Source organism: Pan paniscus, chromosome 10, assembly GCF_029289425.2.
Source record: "Pan paniscus chromosome 10, NHGRI_mPanPan1-v2.0_pri, whole genome shotgun sequence".
Taxonomy (NCBI): Eukaryota; Metazoa; Chordata; class Mammalia; order Primates; family Hominidae; genus Pan; species Pan paniscus.
The window spans coordinates 121,540,390-121,558,005 of record NC_073259.2 but is presented as its reverse complement, the minus strand read 5'-3'; the positions used below and the strand labels follow the sequence as shown (position 1 = coordinate 121,558,005).

Here is a 17,616-nt window from a genome sequence, read left to right as displayed (position 1 = left end):
CCCCGCCTCCCCACCCTGGGCCTGGGCCTGGGCTCGGCGGCCGGGCGGGGAAAACTACCCAGGCCGCGCGGTCTCCACTAGCTCTCTCCATGAGAAAGGCCCGGCTGGGCCCCAGCCCCGTGTATGACAAAAAGAAGCCGGGGCCGGCTCCAGGAGCCGGGAGAACCGCGCTGACGCAGCTTCAGGGCGCAGAGGGGGCGCGGGGGTGGGGGAATCCAATCTGGGCTGGCTGGGCTGGAGAAGGGGAGCGAAGTGTGGGGCGTGGGGCAACTTCTGCAAGTTCCAGGGATGGCGAAGGGGGCAGGGGTACCTCCCGGACTAGGCCTTGGAACCCGTGACCCCCAAATATTTGTGAGGAGAAAGAGAGAGGAAGAGAGACGCAGTTTTCGTTTCGCGCTGCCCCCGCCCCGTCAGCCCCAAACTGGAAGGTAAATACTTACTTAGCCTCCGAACCAGGTACAAGCTAATACTCAACAATACTGATGCCTTGTTTTTTTTGCTCTGTCCGGACCGCAACGCTGTAGCCAATTTAGATATGCTATAAATTTAAGAGGTTGCCATGGCCACGGTGCGCCCATTGGCCGCTGGGCCCCCTACGTGCAGCACCACGTCACCAAATCTGAATAAGGATGCGCGAATTACGCGGCGACCAGACAAAGATGAGGATCCCGACCGCTTGAAAGTGGGGGAAAGTGCCGGCGCCTCCGCCACCGGGGAAAGCCGCTCCGCAGCGCCGAGGCCAGCAGCCACCCGAGATACCTGGGGAAGCCCAGAACAGGCGCCGGGGCGTGCGGCCCGTGGCATGAGGTTGTGAACGCCACCCGCCTCCCACCACCCCACTCCGGGCAGCCCAGCGCCAGGCCAGAGATTGCCCAAGGACTTGACCGGCTGAGTCTTGGTCCGGACCAGACTCGCCCTGCAGCTGCTGAGACAAGAGGCGAAGGGCAGCGGAGGGCCCGGCAGGCCCGAGGGCCAGGGGCCCAAAGGGAGGGCAAGGCGGCCGAAGCCGCCGGGGCGCGGGGCTATGATGGTGCACTGCGCCGGTTGCGAGCGGCCCATCCTCGACCGCTTTCTGCTGAACGTGCTGGACCGCGCGTGGCACATCAAATGTGTTCAGTGCTGCGAGTGCAAAACCAACCTCTCGGAGAAGTGCTTCTCGCGCGAGGGCAAGCTCTACTGCAAAAATGACTTTTTCAGGTAAGAGGCCGCGCCGCTCTGCTGCCTGCGCGCCCACCCTGAGCGCGCTCCACTGGGGCGCTGGGGAAGGGGAGACCCCCATCCCCATCCCAGCCTCCCCGGATCACAAGCTTAGATGGGGAGCGGGCAGCACTTTGCTCTCCTCCTGTCCTTGGTCCAGGAAAGGTCCCGAGCCCAGCCAGAGGGAGAAGGACGCTGCTTCCCTGCCTCACGTTGGCTCGAGGCCGGCTCAGAGCGCTGGCGGGGCAGAGGGAGGAAGCCCTGACAAACTTGCTATCCACTCCTCTCCGCCCCTTCCAAGCAGCTGCAACCCCAAGACAGAAGCTTCAAGCCCCGTCCCGAGAGAGAGGAAGGATTTTTGCATGAGTTAGAGACGCCTGAAGGCTTCTCGCTCCAGGCAGAATGTGTGAGCCCATCGGCCGCAATCCCAAACAGAAACTTCTCAGCTCCAGAGGGGGCCCAGCGAGGAAGGTCTCCCCTGGTGATGGGAGGAGAGAACCTCCCCCACCCACCTCCCAACCCCTTAAACATTTCCTCCCATGTTGAAAAGCAGAAACGAAATCGAGGCTGAGAATCAGGACCTCTGGGGTCTAGACTGGGCTGTGGCACCTCCCCAGCCCCCCTACCCCTGTGGGCCCTCTGGCTGGCCAGGGCAGATCACCTCTCTGGGCCTCAGTTTCCCCAGCCTGGAAGCCAGTGGAGTTTGGGGCAGCTGAGCCCTGCCTGTTTCCTCTGGGCACCCAGAGCCGGCTTTGTGAACAGGAATTCCCCGCGCTGAGGAATGGGGGCGTGAATCACGCCGCCATAGAGAAAGGCAGCCTGCCGGCCCCAGCGACTCCGCACTGGGAATTTGAATGGGAGAAAATGTCAGCCGCTCCTTTACACGTGTTAACTCCCTGGACCCGGAGGCCCGATGCCCCTAATGTAGCAGTGCTTGCAAAGCGCCTAATGATTTTTGATAAGGTGCATATGGCCAATTACGCTGCCGGATAAGGCCAAAAGTGACTTATGGCTTCTAATGCCCTCACTACATCAATGTCACCCAAATTCGCCCTGTTTAGAGACATGGGTGTGAGTAGATGTGGGGTCCCTAGAGTCCTGGGTCCTCCCCCACCCCACCCCCAACCTGAGCCTCACCCATCTCCTATTTCGGGGGAGGCTGGCTTTCTCCCTGAGCTCAAAGAAGAAAGAAAAGGAATGAGATCAGGAACGCGGGAAAGCAGGGATTTGAGAGATTCCTGTCCTGGCCTTGCAGGGTCTATGATTGTCCTCTATTCACATTCCCCTGCTGCCTGCCAGGCCAGAGGTTTAGGGGGGCTGAAACTCATCCCTGCTCTCTAGGGTCCATCACTATGAGGCCCTGCTGTCCACAGCTCCTGATTAGCTCCAGCGGGTCCCAGAGCGGTGGATTGGAAAGCCTCTCCATTGGTACTGGAAAACAGTGGAAGGTTCCCTCCTTTCTGCTTCCTCCTTCCAGCCTAGGAGAAGGGCTCCCCACCTCATGGCTAGGCTCAGCCAGCCAGGCAGATTGGCCCTAGCTAGGCACCAGCAGACTAGAAAGGATCCAGGAGGCAAAGCCACCAAGTGGCCCAAACCCTCCCCGCCTGGCTTCAAATCATTCATGGACTCTGAGTTTGCCTGCAGCAGCCCAGGCAGGCCTGGCAGGGGTTGGGTTTGGGGGAGGACATCTTGGGGTGCTCTGGGCTCTCTTCTTGGCTGAACGCTGCACCCACTGCTCACCCCTTCCCAGCTCAGGAGAATCTGAAAAGTCCCAATGGAGGCATGGCAGTCCCAGTCCCAAAAGCAGCTCAGGACATTTGTCCCACTTCTCCCACTCTGGCCAGAGCGCTCAGGATTGGGGTTCCGTTTGACAGATATGGAAATGGGGACTTCACCGAAGCCAGGTCGGGTGGGAAGAGGTCAGGGGCTGGGGAGGGCTGGATGCAGTCCCACCCCATAGTGACGGGCACATTGTGTCCACAGGCGCTTTGGCACCAAATGCGCCGGCTGCGCGCAAGGCATCTCGCCCAGCGACCTGGTGCGCAAGGCCCGGAGCAAAGTCTTTCACCTCAACTGTTTCACCTGCATGGTGTGTAACAAGCAGCTGTCCACCGGCGAGGAGCTCTACGTCATCGACGAGAACAAGTTCGTGTGCAAAGACGACTACCTGAGCTCATCCAGCCTCAAGGAGGGCAGCCTCAACTCAGGTAGGAAGCCTGGGCCCCTCACTAGCCTTAGGCCTTAGCACCCTCCCACCGTGCCCAGCCTGGCACTCCCTACTTGGCCCCCGGTGTGCTGTCTGTGCTGAGCTTGGAGCTCATCAGCCCCAGGCAGTTCTAGGGCAAGGCAAGGGGGTTAGAGGCTAGAGAAGAGAAGTGGCTTTGGAGCAGGTTTTACAGGGGATCTGAGACGTGACAGCTCTGCCTCACCCTCCTCCAATTCAGGAGCCTCTTCCAAGTTGCCCTCCTCCCCTAATTTGGAAGCGCACAATTCCCCCTTATGTGTCATTTGAGCTCCAGGTAATTTCTTGATGCACTGGAAGGACATTAATTGAGGTCTGGAGAGAGGAGGGAAGAGAGAGGAAGATCCAAGCCCCAAGGGAATCTGTGCCCTCCTTGCCCCCTCTCCTTGAAAGTGGGAGTTCTCCAGAGGGTACGCGTCCCCCTACCCTTACCCAGGTACTAGCTGAGACGCGCGGAGAGGGCTTAAGAGCGCCCCTCCAAAGGCCCAGCCCCTCCTGGAGAGAGTGGGCGGGCACCGGGTCCCTGGGGGAGGGGCTGTCGCAGGTTTGGGAGGGAATCCAGCGGGGCCGGCCGTAGCCTGGGCAGGCCGTAGCTTGGGCCGGCGGGAACCCGCCACTGGACTGAAGAGGCGTCTGGCCGTCGCTGACGCCGCTGTCCCCTTCCCGATCCGTCCGCCCGCAGTGTCATCCTGTACGGACCGCAGTTTGTCCCCGGACCTCCAGGACGCACTGCAGGACGACCCCAAAGAGACGGATAATTCGACCTCGTCGGACAAGGAGACAGCCAACAACGAGAACGAGGAGCAGAACTCGGGCACCAAGCGGCGCGGCCCCCGCACCACCATCAAGGCCAAGCAGCTGGAGACGCTCAAGGCTGCCTTCGCCGCCACGCCCAAGCCCACGCGCCACATCCGCGAGCAGCTGGCGCAGGAGACCGGCCTCAACATGCGCGTCATCCAGGTGCGGCCCGGGGCGGGCACAGCTCCTTAGCCCCGCTGGCCTGGGAGCCGGGAGCCTCGGAGGAGTCTCCCGCCAAGCTTCCTTGGCTACGAGCGCGCCTGGTTCTGGTCTGGGAGCAGACCGTGCGCCCGAGTGGGGTACTTGCCCGAGGTCGGGGACTGTGAACCGAAAGATTCCATCTAGCCCTGCTGTCCTCCTGGTATTGCGATTTGGGGGCGGGTCACTTTACCTCTCTGAATTCCGCCCCCCGCCTTGCTTATGGAAGGTTGTAAGCCTCTTTGGGGTCCGGGATCCCTCTTTACCTCCACCTTTCGAGCAGAGAAACAGGCGATGCCCCCTCCCTCCCTGCGCCGAAGCGCGGGCAGACAAACGGCCAGAGGCTGGCTCCGGAGCCGAGGGGCCGAGGCGAGAGCCGTGCCGGGAGGGAGGCCTTTATAGAGCCGTCAGGCCGCGGGCGAGCCGGGGACCAGGAAGCCCAAGTCTTTATGAGTCGCCCCACGGGTCCGCGAAATCCTTCACCCTTGGCTGGTTCGCCGAAGCCTCTCTCCACCCCTCCCGGCCTAATCCGGCCCGGCACCGCCTCGGGGGAGTCCTGGTGCGGGAGAGGCGCAAGGACCCAGCAGGGGCAGCCCAGTCAGGGAAGGGAGCAGAGGGGGGGAGAGGACACTCCTGATCCTAGGTTCACAGCCCCCTCCTCTGTCCCAGGTGTGGTTTCAGAACCGACGGTCCAAAGAACGCCGGATGAAACAGCTGAGCGCCCTAGGCGCCCGGAGGCACGCCTTCTTCCGGAGTCCGCGGCGCATGCGTCCGCTGGGCGGCCGCTTGGACGAGTCTGAGATGTTGGGGTCCACCCCGTACACCTACTACGGAGGTAAGGGGCGCCCCGGGATTCGCTGTTCCGCACCTGTCCTATTCCGGGAGCTGAGGGCGAAGGGTCCCGGCCAGCACGCTTTCCGCCGCTCCAGAACATCGCCCACTCGCTGGACACACGATCACAGACACATGTACACTCACCCACATGTCCTGGACACAAAATCAGATACATGGTCTCACCCATACAGTGATGCACACAGAAGCACACACGAGACACAGTGACACACTCACCCACGCAGGGCACAAGGTGCACTCACACTTGCGTTCAGAGACTCCAGGGACACACGTCTAGACACGATCGCACGATCACGTACAGGTAAATTCCACCCTCTCACACACAGGTACACTCACGGAGACACAACTCCACAGACGGGCACACTCTCACCAGTCACACTGAGGCCAGTACTGGCAAATCCACATGCATGCCGCTCCCACGGACAGACGCACAGCCTTCCTGCCGCCCTGTGCCTGGTGTACTTGGCATGAGGTGGATTCCGAGCGCTGGAGGGTAGTGTGAGGGGAGGGGATGGGGATCTGGATTCATTCCAAGCCGCCTGCTCACTAGCATCGAAGGCAGCAACTCCTGTTCCATGTGGCGGGGTGTGTGCGCACAGCATCTGGCAGTGTTAGCCCAAATGCCGGCAGTTGCTCTGGGCAGGACTGTAGTCCACCCTCCAGCCCCGAGATCCCTGGGGTTCCTACAGACTGGGGGCACAAGTGTTGGGCCAACCCCAGATTTCCACCGTCTTTGGGGCTGCAGAGAGCAAGGAGCCCCAGTTTACAAAGGACTTCAGATGGTGGTACCAGGCTTGGGCCTGGGGTGAGCTGTCCCCTTGCCACCTCAGCTTTTCCTCCTCTCACTTCCCTCACACTGGATTGGTGAGCCATCCCAACTCCCCCTATCCGATTTTTTCAGCTCCTTACCCTGAGCCGCATTGCTTGAGCTCACCAAGCTCACTGTCCTGTTCTTCCCAGGGCTGGGGGCTCAAGAAAGCACCTCTCCTCTTCTGTTCTGAAGCTTCTGAATTTGGAGAGACCCCAGGACTGTCTATGTCTGAGAGGCATCTGCACTTCTGAGTTGTAACGCAGGTTAGGAAGAGGCAATTTCTCTTAGAAAGTGGGTTCAGTGGCAGTGTTGGCAAGGCAGGAGCTAGGCACCCAGGTAGACGCAGAAGGGAAGGGAAGATAACCCCATCACTAACCTCAGCACATCCGGAAGCCTGAGGGGGGATTAGACCTTGAGACCCGACCGGGGCCCCTAGAAATTGTGGGCAAAATGCCAGGCTGTGCTTTTCAGGGCGGAGACCCCAGGCAGTGGCAGGGCTCAGGGTGGAGCGCCCCAGCCACCCAACCCTGGACAGCCCCCCAACCCTGGACAGACCCCCAACCCTGGAGAGCCCGGATGGTGGGCGTGTCTTCCGGAGTCTCCACTCACCGACTCTCTCCACCTAAATTTGCCTCTTTCCCTACAAAATCTGGGCCCGGAGCAGCGAGGTAGTGGGGGCGGTACCGGCCCGGAATTTTTCCCCGCCTGGATAATTAACCAAGGTTTCCCCGAGGACCAGTTCGCCCCCGCCCCGACCTATCCCACCGCCTCCTCTCCCTGCGCGCTGGATGAGGTGGGGAGCTGGACACTGGGGGCCCCTCGTTCCCCGGAATGGTGGGGAAGACTCCCCAGCCCCCAGCGAGGCAGCCCCGCCTAATCCGCGCTGGGAGATCCCGGCGGTGGCGACCGGCAGCGGGCGAGAAAGGGGCCGGGCGGCGGGGCCGGCGGCTCCCCGTGGGAGCGCGGACAAAGCCCCAGCTGCGGCTTTTGTGCCCTTTTCAGACGGCGTTTGTTCCAATTACCTCCGGCCCGGCCGCCATATGGGCGGAGGCGGCGCGCACGGCGCGGGGGCAGCGGCCTTCGCTGGTTTTCCGGCTCGCTGCGGGCCGCGGCCGTCTCCCATCCCTGTCCCTTTGGGGCTCCAAATTTGCCGCTCCCCATCTTCCCCTTCACTTTCGGGGAGAATTAAATTAATGGTTTTAAAAAGTAATTGGCAACCGTTTTAGCTGTTGCTTAAACTGCCTCCAAGCCACGCCTCCAGACACCCCCCATTTGGACAGATTTCTGGGTTTGGAGAGGGAAGAGGGTGGCAGGGGGCATCAGGAATTCGCCCCTTGACTGAGATCCCAGGACTCAGCAGGGGGAGTGGATTTGCAGAAGAGACTCAGGCTTCTGGACTCGCTGGTTTTCCCGCCGTACAAAGCGGGTGCCTGGTACAAGGTGGTCCTTTAGTGACGTCCCCCACGTCAGTCCTTCAGGGCCCCACCTGGTGGGGGAAGGCAGGATATCCCGAAGGTTCTGGAAAAGGGGCTATGTGGGGCGGTCAGAGAGTTGATGCAGATTTGTTGAGGCAGAATGGGTTTGCAATCCGGAGTCCCTGCACCTCCTGAATTTATGGGCAAAATTCTCACCCTTGCATTTTCCTCAAGAGAGAGCCCATAGCTATCACCAGCTTCTCAAAAGATCTCAATGTCCTCAGATGCTTCAGAACCTGGGGGTGCTGGCAAAACCAACCCGGGGCAAGGCTGGAGGACCGAGCTTCTACCCCAAGGTGCCCGCGGAGCTCTGGCCATGACCCAGAGAATCTTCGTGTCCTCCTCCCCCTCTCCCAAGTCGCTGGAGCTCAGTTTTCTCTTTCTCAGGCTAGGCTAGGCCGGTACAAATGGTCTCACCGGGATCGACGCGGGGGCCGTACTTGGCGAGGCGAAGGACTTGGACTGGGTTGGTGGGGCGCAGGGACCGAGTTTAGGGCGCCAAGGCCGCCCCGCCCGGCCCAACCCACCAGTCGCTCCTGCCGCGGCCCGGATCCAGTTTCCCCCGGCCAGGTCGCTTCCCGGTCTCAACCATTTCGCGCTCTGCTCTGTCCGCTGGTTGGTCCCTGCCCGGTTCCTCTCCCCGGGCCTGTCAGCCTCCCCTTCTCTGGAGGTTCCTGGGACTCATCTCTGATCCACCGTCTTGCGTTCTCTGGGCGCATCGACTTCTCTCCATCTTCGGGCTCACTCCTGACTCCCTCGCTGCCGCCCCCGGGGGTTTCCACGCGTGTCTCTAACCGCGGCCGTCTTTCCTCTCTCTGCGTCTCCTCGACTCCTCCGCGACCCTCAGATGTCTCGGGCTTTCGGGTCTCAGCCGCGGACTCCGCGTCTCTGGGTCTCTTTTCCGCGTCTCTGGGTCTCTTTTCCGCCTTTCTCTCTGCCCCTCTGCCGATCTCTCCGTCTGTCTCTCGCTGTCCCGCATCTCTGTGTCTCTCACCGACCCTAAGACACTTAGGAATCATTGTCTGTCTCTGCGTCTCTGGCCGCCGCTGTCTCTCTCCATCTCTAGGTGTCAGGGAACCTGTGACTTTGAAGTCTCCGAGTTTTTGCCGCGTGTGTCCCCCACGGTCTCGGAGTCTCTCCCATCTCTGTGTGTGGTCTCTGGCAGTCTGAGTCTCTTGCCCTTTCGAGATCTCTCATTGTCTCTCTCCCCAACCCTCCCCGTGGGTCTGCGACGTCCACCGTCTCAAGGGGCGCCGGCCTCCGCAGGTCTCTCTAACCTTGGGTCGGTGTCGCGCGCTCCCCTCTCTCGCCCGCCCGGGTCCCCTCCCCGGGTCCCGGGTCCCCCGCCTACTTCGCCTTCTCTCACCGCGCCCTGTCTCCTTCCCGCTCCCCCTCCGCAGACTACCAAGGCGACTACTACGCGCCGGGAAGCAACTACGACTTCTTCGCGCACGGCCCGCCTTCGCAGGCGCAGTCCCCGGCCGACTCCAGCTTCCTGGCAGCCTCTGGCCCCGGCTCGACGCCGCTGGGCGCGCTGGAACCGCCGCTCGCCGGCCCGCACGCCGCGGACAACCCCAGGTTCACCGACATGATCTCGCACCCGGACACACCGAGCCCCGAGCCAGGCCTGCCGGGCACGCTGCACCCAATGCCCGGCGAGGTGTTCAGCGGCGGGCCCAGCCCGCCCTTCCCAATGAGCGGCACCAGCGGCTACAGCGGACCCCTGTCGCATCCCAACCCCGAGCTCAACGAAGCCGCCGTGTGGTAAGGCCGCCGGGCCGCCCCCCGCGCTCGGCCCCCGGGGGCCCCGCCCCGAAGCAGCCTCCTGAAACCAAAACGCCCGACGCGGACGCGGTGGGAGACGTGGGTGTCCCTCGGGGGTTCTCTCTCGGGTCCGCACTCAACTGGCAGCTGCTCCTTGGCTGGGCGCCGAGGGGGGGCCGACCCCCATCTCCACCCCGCGGGCTCTCCAGGAGCCTCAGCCCACCGCCAGTACTCTCCCAGCAACCGCGAGCAATTTCTTGGGACCAAAGTCAATACTCCGGAGGGTCAAGAGATTTCGAGCACGCTCTAGACTTTCCCCGGGCCCCCACCCACCCACCCAGCCACCGCCACCTCTTTGGACTGAGAGAGGGTGAGGCCAAGGGGCGGAGACGGTGTTTTTCCCTCTCTCTGCAATCCGAGTGGCATTTTGTAATCTTATTTCTCGCTGTGCTTTCCCCATCTTTAAAAAAAAAGATGATAAGAAAAGGAGGAGAGAGATTGAAAGAGAGGGAGAGGAAAGGGGGCAAGATGAGGAAGAGATGGAGAGACAGCGTCAGCCAGAGGGAGAAGACGGAGAGCGAGCGAGGAACTCGCGTGAACCGGGAGCCACCGAGAGGGAGACCGAGCCACCTGCACGCTGGCGCTCCCTGGTGGCCAATCTTGAGGCTCAAGGTCAGCTTCTCTAGGAAGAGGGCTGTGGGTCAGGACGTGGCCAGCCGGGTCCAGCTCCCGCTCTTCCTTACTTTGACGTTTATGTTGAGCCCGAGGGAGCAGGCCGGACTCGAACACGCGCACGTCCTGCTCTCCCCCTGGGTGGGGCGCCAGGGTTGCTGGGCTCAGACCCACAGACCACCCTCCCTGCCCGGGGCCTGGAGGCTGGGCCGTCAGGATGTACAATATTATACTTTTTTGGAAGTTGAACGCTTCTAGTTTCCTTATTTTGTATAAAGAAGAAACAAATAAAGTATGTTTTTGTGTTTACTGTTTATTTATTGTACTCTAGTTATCCGGGGTTGGACATTTTTATATTTTTAAGAGGAGGTAGGGCAGAGTGACGGAGGGGAAGCAGAAAGAGGTTTACCTAAAAAAAAAACAAAAAAAAAAACAAAAAAAATCAACTTTTTTTAAAAAGAAAGATTAATAAAAAAAAATCTTTTTTCCCTCAGCGCTGTGTGGTTTTCTTTTTTTGTCCCTACCTTGATAATGACTCAGAGCGAATGAAACCATTCCTTTCCCTGGTTCTGGTCTCTGACATTAAACCCTTGATGGATGCAAAAACCTCTGCTCACCCAAAGGGGGAGCTCTTCTAGTGACTCCCAGGTTCATGAAAGTGACTGTCCTCTTTTGACAGCTACTACGTGCCAGGCACCGTATCTCCCCATGCTTTATGTAATACCCTGCTCTAACACAGGCCTGCCCCGCATATTAGTAGGTCTTCAGAATGTTTGATGAATGAATGAATGTGTGATTTGTTTGTTGCCAGCACATCAAAAGAATTAGAACTTCACTCCTAACTATTCCCCCATGTAATTTCTGGTGGCCCAAAAAAAGAGCAGGCTGGTAAGCTGATGCTGGTTATCTGCAAGGCTATGTTAGGACTGAAGTGCGCCTCCTCCCCAAAGTGAGGCTGTTGTGCTCTGCAAATCTTATGCAGTGCATGCTTGTCTTTAGGTAAAGGCATGAGGGAAAGAGTGTCCAGTGAGATTTAGGAGGCCTGAGGCCACTACCTAAAACAAGTCACTCTCCTTCTTTGACTCAGTTTCCCTACTTGCAAAAGCAGGGGTTGGAGAGAGTGCTTCCTACATTCCCTTCCAACTCAAATGTCTGTAATCCCAGCACTTTGGGAAGCTGAGGTGGGTGGATCACCTGAGATCAGGAGTTCAAGACCAGCCTGGCCAACATGGTGAAACCCTCTCTCTACTAAAAATACAAAAATTAGCCAGGCATGGTGGCAGGCGCCTGTAATCCCAGATACTTGGGAGGCTGAGGCAGGAGAATCGCCTGAACCCGGGAAGCGGAGGTTGCAGTAAGCTGGTACTACATTACTGCACTCCAGCCTGGACGACAGAGCAAGACTGTCTCAAAGAAAGAAAGAAAGAAAGAGAGAAAGAGAGAAAGAAAGAAAGAAAGAGAAAGAAAGAAAGAGAAAGAAAGAAAAAAAGGAAGAAAGAAAAAGGAAGGAAGGAAGGAAGAAAGGATAAAAGAAAAAGAAAAGAAAAGCAGGAGAGGGAGGTAAAAATAAATAGAAGAGTGTCCTGCATTGGGATCACTTTTCACCCAAGCTCGGGGTGAGTGAAGCGGCCCATTGTAGCTGCAGCAGGGGAAGGTGGGGAACAGACCGCCATGGGACAGGCGCACGCTCAGAGCCCCACTCTTCTGCCCTTCTTCTTTATGTGTTCCTCACAAGAATCATGCAATGTGCCTCGCCTTTTTCTTTTCTTTCCTTACAGCACATTTGTCTTTATCAGACCAATGCTACTTGCTTGTGGAAAATTTAGAAATCTCAGATAAACAAAAGGAAGAAAATGTCACCACCCAGAATCTCAAGCACTATGGAAATCTAGATGATGCATTTTCTTTCAGACTTCTTTTTTCTTTTCTTGTTTTTTTGTTTGTTTGTTTGTTTGTTTTGTTTTGTTTTGTTTTTTCATTTTGAAACTAGAGATCATACCCTATACTCAATATGTGGTCATCTGCTCTGATTCACTCAGCAATAGCTTCCAGATGTACAAACTGATCTTCATAGACAGAGCTATGTCATTCTGTGTAGTCACTGCTTAAAGTTCTCTTCAATGGCTGAACCGTCCTTTTACGGTTTTTGTTTTATTTTTAACCAATTCTATTATTGGATATTTGGGTTTGTTTCCAATGTTTCACCACTTTAAACCACATCAGAATATCCTTGCAGCTGAATCCTTGGACGTGTATCAGGGTAGGTATTATTGGCCCCCTCAGGGTACTCAGAGAGGTTGAGGGACTGGCCCAAAGTCACACAGCTGGGAAGTGGCAAAGCTGAGATTCAAACCCATGTATTGGGTTGTGTTTCTACTTCTCTATGGTGCCCTAACTGTAACGGATTTTAGAGGCCAAGAGAGAATTTGCAAGGTGGACCTCATCTCTGGCGGGTCCCTGAATGCTTTCTGGGCATGTGTGAACTTTACAGAAGGGCTCACTTAGAACTTGCACCAGAGCAATATGGGGGAAGCGAAGCTAGGGGGAGGAGAGGACTCACCCCTTCCTCAAACAGGGTTGTGACAGGGAGATAGAGGTTGGGGAGAGAGGGGAGGGGAGGAGGGGTGAAAGAGAGGAAGAGGAGGGGAGGGAGGCAGGAGAAAAGGAAGGAATAAGGAAGAGAGGAAGAGGAAGAGAAGGGAGAAAGGTTAGGAGGAGAGAAAGAGAAGATTAAATCTGTGGGAGGAAGAGCCCCCATAGGTGTGCCAAGTCACCTACTGCTCATGCACCATGGTGTCCGGGGACCCCCAGCCCCTACCCAGATAGGACGCTTAGACCCAGAGGTGTCCTTCAGTGAAGGCAGCAGAGTGAGGCTACAGAATGAGAAACTGCAGTAGAACCAAGCCCTCTGCCCCTTTCTCCAGGTACAGGCACACACATGCACACACACACGCACCAGACAGATACATATGGGCCCACACAATGAACACTTACACATGCAAATACATGTACACGAACAAAAACACAAGCATATACTGATGCATGTTCACAGGCATATGGATACACACACACACACACACAAAGCAGCCACATGGACACACAGCTGTGCATGCACACAGAGACACATACAAATACAGACAAGGGCACAATGGTAGGCGCACACATCTACATACATATGCATACAAATGTACATTAACAGACACCCACAGGCTTGTGTACACAAATGCACACACCTACAATATGTCTAACCCCTGTGGACACACAAAAACCCACACACCATGTCCTTGCACACATGCTAACACACATGTACACAGGATATATACCTGCCCTTTAAATACTCACAGCTTCAGTCTGGGAGAACTGGGAGAGGAAGAGGTCCCCCTTTATGTCAGGGACTTAAATAACCCTGGGGTGGCCCCATCAAGATCTCCAAGGGTGGCTCCAGAAGCCAGGTTCCAAGAGGGATGCCATGATTTCTGCATGATCAGTACTTGTGGACACACTCCCCATCATTCCTTCCTCTGAGTATTCACAAGTGAAGAGGGTTGGCAGCCTAGGTCACCTGAGAATGGGATGGAGGCAGAACAGAGCAGGAGCTCTGGGATCCAGGACACTACCTGGCTGAAGAACTGGAGGTGGCTCACTATGTCCCCTTTCTGGTCACTATGTCCCCTTTCTGGGTCTCAGTGTGCTCACCTGTGAAATGGACTCTCAACATCATTTCCTCCACAGGGTGTGGTGAGGATGGAAGAGAAGTGACTCAGCCTGTCGCCAAGGTTCAGGAAATCTAGGGCCTGGGTTACATCCCCATGTCCATGTCTCTCTCTCTGTCTCTCTCACACACACACACACCAGCTTCCATGGAGGGTGACAAGAGGAGAGAGAGGGCCTGATTCACACCAAATTCACTCCCACTCCCGTGAGCTCATTTTAACTCCCCAAGTGCTTACTGGGCCCAGGGGCTCTGGGAGGAGACATTCTCCCACCCCAACACTGGCACAGTGCCCCTGCAGGTGTACAGCCATGATACTGGGTGCACATTGTTAAGGAGGCAGTTCCTGAGAAAGGCTGGGTGGGGAAGGGGAGCAGTTGGGAAGAGACGTTTGTCTTTCAGCATCCACAACCATTTTCTCAAAGTATGATCGGAGGACAATGCTTGCTGCAAATTGCAGCCCCAGGTCCCACCACTTATGGCTTGAATTGTCCTCTGGAGTCGGGCCCAAGATGCTTCACATTTAGCTCCCCAAGAGATTCTGGCACCTCCCAAACATGCAAGACCACTGCTCAACATGATGCCACCTGTCTCCAAACCCATTGGCCAGCATCTTATCCAATCCTCACAATGTCCCTTCGAGATAAGCATTGTTCTTCCCACTTTGCAGAAGGAGAGAATGAGCCCCAAGAGATGAAGTGAGCTGACCAAAGTCACACAGCCAGGGAGTGGCAAAGCCAGGTTTTGAATTGAGAACTTTTGCTGCAAGAGCCTACATTGTCCCTGGACCCAGGACAGAGCCCAGTGCAGATTCTAGTAACTACATGAATGAATGAATGAATGAATGAATGAATAAAATTCAGCTACTATAAAAAGGGATTCTTTAAGAAAGGGCTTAATGAATAACCTCACTGGCTTTTGCTTAAAACCCCCTCCCGGGTTAAACAAAGCTAGCCAGAAGAGCAGAGGGCATCATGAACATTGCCAAGGTCAGAAGACATAAGGACGTCTGGTTTCTCCATGTTCGCCCTCCTCCCTTTCCTCCTCCATTAACGTATCTGCTCATCTCCTTCTATCTTCATCGCCTGTATTTATTATCTCTTAAAAATAAAAGATTTCTGAGAGGAAAAAAAACATCCCAGGGCATACAGGCAAAGAGGCAAGCCAGGCTCTCCTGCCAGTGCCCTCCAGCACTGGAAAAAGGGGGACCTCGCCTGTCCCCTTGCTGCCCCTAGGCTATAATTCTGGCCAACACTGGACAGTTAAACCACACGTACTCCAACCCCCGTCATGCATGCTCTCCTCCTGTCCCTGTCCCTGTCCCCGTCCTCCTGCCCCAAGATATACACCCCGCAGAGCATGAGGGCTGACCCACTGTGCTTAGGACTAATATTTAAAATGCAGAATGGCTGTGGAGGGCGCCTGCTCCCAAGCCTTGTCGTGCAGTAAAAAGATATAAACAGAATAAATTACCTCTCCAGCTTGGATTATGAGAATACCCATCTCCTGACCAGAATTTTAAGTCCTGCCTCCCTCGTAGCGCTGCACATGGCTGATTTATGGAAACTCGAGCACCTCTCTGCATATTTCTTCTGTTCAGCCAAGTGACCAAGTTTACCCTTCCTATGCCATTAGCGTTATTAACACCTGGGTAACCGATCATTGCAAATGGGCCATTTCTGTGATGAACAGAAACCTCTCCAGCCGCTTCTCCAGGCCAGCACCACCTCTGGCTTCCTCTTTCTGAATTTTGTGCCAGAGCTCAGAACCATCCTCACCTGCCCCTGCCCCCCAGCACCTGCTGATGGGTTCCTGGGAGCTTGGGGAGGAAATGTCTCACCCCAGCAGGTGCTCATGGCTTTCTGACAAGCACACAGGAAGTGACACCACAGCTGGTATTCATTTATTCTTCAGAGAACTGACCAGGGAATGAAATTGAGGCTCAAGAAGGGCAAGAGAGTGGCCTAAAGTCCCACAAAGAGTTTACAGAGGAGTTGGGATCAGGATTCATATCTACTAACCTCTTGCTACTCAAAGCATGGTCCGCAGACCAGCACTGGCATCACCTGGGAGCTGGTTAGAAACGCAGCGTTTCAGGCCCCACTCCGGAACTGCACACTACAGGTTGCACAGCTCCTAGGGGACCCGTGTGCACACTCTATTTTTGGAGCATTGGCTTGGAAATCCCACCCAGATTCTCCATGATCCCTTGTTCACTGCAGGAAAACCTTATGGTGTAAATTTTCTTTGTTTGGAAACAGCTGAGATCTCCAACTCTGTGGTCTAGCTGAGTAAGTGTAGAGGAAGTAGCTGGCTGAGCTAGTGATGCCCTCCTGGGCACCTGCAGCATTCCTGTCCATGTCTTCCTCCATTGCAACACCTCAACCCACACTGTGTTTGTGTCTCCATCCCACCGCTGGGAGCAACTTGAGACCAGGGACTGTGTGACCTCACATTAGGTACACAACATCTCTGAGCCTCAGCTTTGCAAGGCCCTATAAAAACAGCACAAAAACATCTAACTTCAAGTTTCATCGTAAAGGTTAAATAAGGCCATATGTGTCATAGTCTAAACACAGTGCCTGTTAGAGAGCTGGCCATTGAGTAATAAACACAAAAATGAAATAATATTAATAATATAGTAATCATGACAATGGTCATTCATTGGATGTTGTCATTATTATCTATTCCATTTTCTTCTTTGAGGAAGTGCTTAAAACATTTTTTAAAACAAAGACTAACTTCACAGCCTACTGGACAAACATGCAGTTTATTACTTTTCAGAATATACTTCAAGATTACCCATGCTGCCTAACGAAAAAGTATAGGGTCTGTGAAAATAAGACTGGGAGTTGGGTGCAGTGGATCACGCCTACAATCCCAGCACTTTGGGAGGCCGAGGCAGGTGGATCACTAGAGATCGGAAGTTCAACACCAGCCTGGCCAACATGGTAAAACCCCATCTCTATTAAAAATACAGAAAACATTAGCCAAGTGTGGTGGTGTGTGCCTATAATCCCAGCTACTCGGGAGGCTTAGGTGGCAGGATCGCTTGAACCCAGGAGGTAGAGGTTGCAATGAGCTGAAATTGCACCACTGCACTCCAGCCTGGGTGACAGAGCAAGACTCCATGTCAAAAAAAAAAAAAAGACTGGATCTGACACATAGTAAGAGGTCAAGGCCTAGTGGAGAATAATCTGACATCTTTTAAAAAAGAAATGTGGCTGTCATAGTGGCTCATGCCTGTAATCTCAGCACTTGGGGAGGCTTGGATGGGAGGATCGCTTGAGCTCAAGAGTTGAGACCAGCCTGGGCAATATACTGAGACCCCATCTCTACAAAAAAAATCAAAAATTTATAATTTAAAAGTTAGCCAAGTATGGTGGTAGTCCCAGCTACTCAGGATGCTGAGGTGGGAGCATCACTGGAGCCCAGGAGGTTGAAGTTGCAATGACTGTGGCTGTACCACTGCACTCCAGCCTACATGAGAGTGAGACCTTGTCTTAAAAAAATAATAAAAATAAAAATAAAAATAAATGCATCATCAGGAGATGAATAGATAAACAAAATGTGGGCCGGGCATGATGGCTCATGCCTGTAATCGCAGCACTTTGAGATGCCAAGGCGGGAGGATTGCTTGAGTTCAGGAGATTGAGACCAGCCTGGGCAACATGGCAAAAACCCATCTCTATAAAAACACACACACACACACACACACACACACACACACACAAAGATTCACTGGGTATGGTGGCTCTTGCCTGTGGTCCCAGCCACTCGGAAGGCTGAGATAGGAGGATTCCTTGAGCCTGGGAGGTCGAGGCTGCAGTGAGCCATGATTGTGCCACTGCAATCCGGTCTGGGCAACAGAGCAAAACTCTGTCTCAATAATAAT

At 55.5% G+C, this 17,616-nt stretch overlaps 1 protein-coding gene across 1 annotated transcript; it reads left to right on the top strand.

Annotated features, from left to right (window-relative positions):
* The first annotated feature begins 571 nt into the window (after nt 1-571).
* LHX5 (LIM homeobox 5) lies at nt 572-13,107 on the top strand. The gene is made up of 5 exons (XM_003832429.6): nt 572-1,197; nt 3,181-3,404; nt 4,122-4,399; nt 5,105-5,270; nt 8,974-13,107. Exons 1-5 carry the CDS (start codon nt 1,025-1,027, stop codon nt 9,339-9,341), a joined length of 1,209 nt encoding a protein of 402 aa, XP_003832477.1. The 5' UTR covers nt 572-1,024; the 3' UTR covers nt 9,342-13,107.
* The last annotated feature ends 4,509 nt before the right edge of the window (nt 13,108-17,616 follow it).